The sequence below is a fragment of the Mya arenaria genome, chromosome 16, assembly GCF_026914265.1.
Source record: "Mya arenaria isolate MELC-2E11 chromosome 16, ASM2691426v1".
Lineage (NCBI taxonomy): Eukaryota > Metazoa > Mollusca > Bivalvia > Myida > Myidae > Mya > Mya arenaria.
Genome location: NC_069137.1, coordinates 11711673 through 11715582, shown reverse-complemented (window position 1 = coordinate 11715582; position 3910 = coordinate 11711673). Strand labels below are relative to the sequence as shown.

The window sequence follows — 3910 nt, the reverse complement described above, 5'->3', positions numbered from 1 at the left end:
TTGATTGTTATTAAAACATATTGATATACGGGACCGGTCAATTTATATACCCAAAGAAAGGACACATTTATGTAAGGTATAATACATATAAATAGAGTCACGTTGTCTATCATGTTTTGAATGTCATATGTGTAAGTCATTTATTGTATGTCATGTGTTGTTTTGTAGCGTCTTTCGTCACTTGTTTAGTGCCTGTTAGTCATTACCATAAACCTCTGAATAATGTATTGAGTTTTGTTTCAAACTCCAAAGTTTATTATCAAGGGTATATTAATAAACCGTGAGCTACTTTTGTAGACAGAATATTAACACAATAATAACCAGAATCATATGACGCCATAATAACGCGGAAACCCACTTCATAAACGCCATATTGACATGTCCATATATAGAAAGTACAGTGTTTATCAAAATCAGTTGAAGGACATCATAATAGATCATGCGGTATCATATAATAAAACCAATTAGTTCTTTATTAGCTGTTAAATATGCAGTTTATATCGACCGCAAAATCTTAATGGACCTCAACTTCCGCCTCGTAGAACAATGCGTTTCTGGTCAAAATGACAAACATATTTTTATGTTCCTCGTGTGTAAAGAAGTCGATCTATAAGGGGCTATACTATCAACAAACGTATAGTACTATCGCTTTTCGAATACGAATACATGTGTATCTGAGTAAATGTACCTATAATATATTTTTTTTCAAAACTAAGGGTCCATTGTTCAGATTTGAATTGCTATTATACAGCTTAAGTGAAGTGGTAATACGGACATAGTACTTAACTGAAAATATAACCATATGTGTTCGTACGCCCGCTGATATAATGATCAAATTACGTTTGTAATCCCCTAGTGGAGCCGTCAGTGCATAGCGGGGACGATGGGAATGCGCGTTTGCAGATAATGGATCAACTATCAAAAGCAACCAAATAAGGATAAGGGAATCCAAGCCTAGCCGGACTGAAACAGGTACGAGCAAGTTGAATTGTAATTATGATTACTCGCTGGTCCTTCGAGATTGTTTTTTTGTATAAATGCGGCCGCATTTGTTTTCATTTTAACGCTTTAAAATAGGTCTTTCTTAACTAAAAATGTTAATTATGGCCATGTGGATCAAAGCCGACGCAATTTATAAAGTGCATATAATAAAAAGATTACGGCAAAAATTAGTCGGTTCAATAGTAAAACACTAATAAACTTATAAAATAAATGGTATACTTACTCAGATGAATAACCATCTAATTGGCGTCAGAAAATATTTATGTTATTTAGTGGGATACAACATAGTTTTTAATGTGCCAGCCACTGCATATTTTCCACTTCAACTGACTAAAATCAATAACAGCTTTTACTGTGCAATATACTGTGAGTGATATTTGCCTTAACATAGACTGTTGCTTTATTTAAATCAATGTTAAGTTCCGTTGTAAATATCACATTTCGTTTGCTTAAAGATGAACCACAACATATGATTTCAGTTGGTTAAACATATCGTTATATTGTATGGAATTTAAATATTCTTAAAGTACACGACTACTGCTAGTGGTATGCATCAAAATTTCGAGTTCAAACAATTGTCTTTTTGCCAACATAAAGACTTACCCGAATGTACACTCCATCAATTTGAGAAATCGTAGAAATATGAAATAACGCGTAGCAAAGCGGTTTACAATCTAGCGTCGGGCGGCTACGATGTGCCATTGTATGTAATAGGCTGTTGCGTTATGTTTTAACAATCACTATATGAACCTTTGATTCGATAACTACCGTGAGGCTGTTTGCCTAGTATAAGAGTTCTTATAAAGTGTTTTGGATGCTTGGTTTGTCATTGAGTTTCGTTGTATCGTTTCTAAATATCTTATCCGTAGTATTTATTATGGTTTCATATAATTCATACTAATACTGTCTGCATGACAGATTCAACCTCAACCGTATCACGGAGCACAAGGCGTAGCGACGTTGTCAATCGAAACTGTTTCTATTCAAGAAACAACGCAAGATACTACAACAGTAACGATTGAGAAAACGAAAGCGGATACGACACATGCAGGAAAAAAGTAGTGAGATACCAGCGAATATAAATGACGTCGACTTCACAACAATGCAAAGTATTTCATTAAATTATTAAACGTAATGAAATATATTCAACATAATTATTGAAACAACGTTTCGGCCAGGTTCTCCTTAATCAAGTTTTTTTTACATGATATGATCGTCATGAACAGGAAAAAACATCGATCTCATACAATATCTAAATAATTGTATAACATGAAACACAGCAGACACTATTTATATACGCTGGGCGTTATAGGAGTGATGAAATTGTGTGTGTCACCGACACCATGAACATACGGTGACAACAAGCTCATACGGCTTAGTACATACTCATTATAAGCACATTATAAGTATGTCTTGATGTTCATCACCAGTACTATAGTTTAATACGGGATCTAAATCGAGCGAAGCCCGGCAGAGCACTATTACGGCTGCATGTATGCACATATACACTTAGCACTACTTTCTTTCAAGAGTGCAACCACTATGAGCCTGAAAAAAAGACGTAAAGATGATGGAACCAGTATTTTTCTGTTCATAAACCATATTGAGCGTGTGCATGCCGGTAACCAAAATTTCATCAGAGCGTGACGACACTGTGTTCGGTAGTTTTGGTCATCGCAAAATCGGCCGTTTCCGTGAAGAAAAAAGTCTCATGAAATTTACAACTACGAGATGCGAATTAGCGCCCCAGTAATTATCAAAATTGTTCAAAGTATGCTTATAAACAATTACTATGAATACTTTTGGTTAAGACACAAAGACAAATAAGTCATAGGTTGTCGGATATTTATATATTGTATTCATTTGTTCATTAAAGATATTCATACGCATTGTTTACCATTCTAAACGAAGGTCACTATTCTGACAGTTTATTCTCAGGTTCTCCTTAATCAAGTTTTTTTACATGAAATGACGTCATGAACAGAAAAAAACATCGATCTCATACAATATCCTAAATAATTGTTATAACATGAAACACAGCAGACACTAGTTTTATATACGCTGGGCGTTATCGGAGTGAAAGTGTGTGTGTCACCGACACCATGAACATAGGGTGACAACAAGCTCATACGGCTAAGTACATACTCATTATAAGCACATTATAAGTATGTCTTGATGTTCATCACCAGTACTATAGTGTAATGCGGGATCTAAATCGAGCGAAGCTCGGCAGAGCCCTATTACGGCTGCATGTATGCACATATACACTTAGCACTACTTTCTTTCAAGAGTGCAGCCACTATGAGCCTGAAAAAAAAGACGTAAAGATGATGGAACCAGTATTTTTCTGTTCATAAACCATATTGAGCGTGTGCATGCCGGTAACCAAAATTTCATCAGAGCGTGACGACACTGTGTTCGGTAGTTTTGGTCATCGCAAAATCGGCCGTTTCCGTGAAGAAAAAGTCTCATGAAAATTGAAACTACGAGATGCGAATTAGCGCCCCAGTAATTTTCAAAATTGTTCAATGTATGCTTATAAAAAATTACTATGAATACTTTTGGTTAAGACACAAAGACAAATAAGTCATAGGTTGTCGGATATTTATATATTGTATTCATTTGTTCATTAAAGATATTCATACGCATTGTTTACCATTCTTAACGAAGGTCACTATTCTGAAAGTTTATTCTCCGGTAGTTATCATTATGGATTTTACCCTACTATTTAAATGTTTGACAATTGTTGATCAGATAGAAATTGCTAAGAATTTATCCCTATTGGATTACCGATTTAATTGCGACCATGGATTACACCGGTACACATAGCAGAGCTTTTCACGTACATGTAACAGGTATGATTATTTTGTAAAAAACTATTCAGTAAATCATAAAAAAGAAGTAGTAT

At 34.8% G+C, this 3910-nt stretch overlaps 1 protein-coding gene across 1 annotated transcript in view; it reads left to right on the top strand.

Moving 5' to 3' along the window:
- LOC128221401 (uncharacterized) overlaps positions 1-936 on the top strand; it is a 9366-nt gene extending 8430 nt beyond the window's left edge. Inside the window, exon 4 of the mRNA XM_052930012.1 lies at positions 857-936. Within this exon, the coding sequence (XP_052785972.1) occupies positions 857-936 (80 nt within the window). The remainder of the gene's footprint in view (positions 1-856) is intronic.
- The last annotated feature ends 2974 nt before the right edge of the window (positions 937-3910 follow it).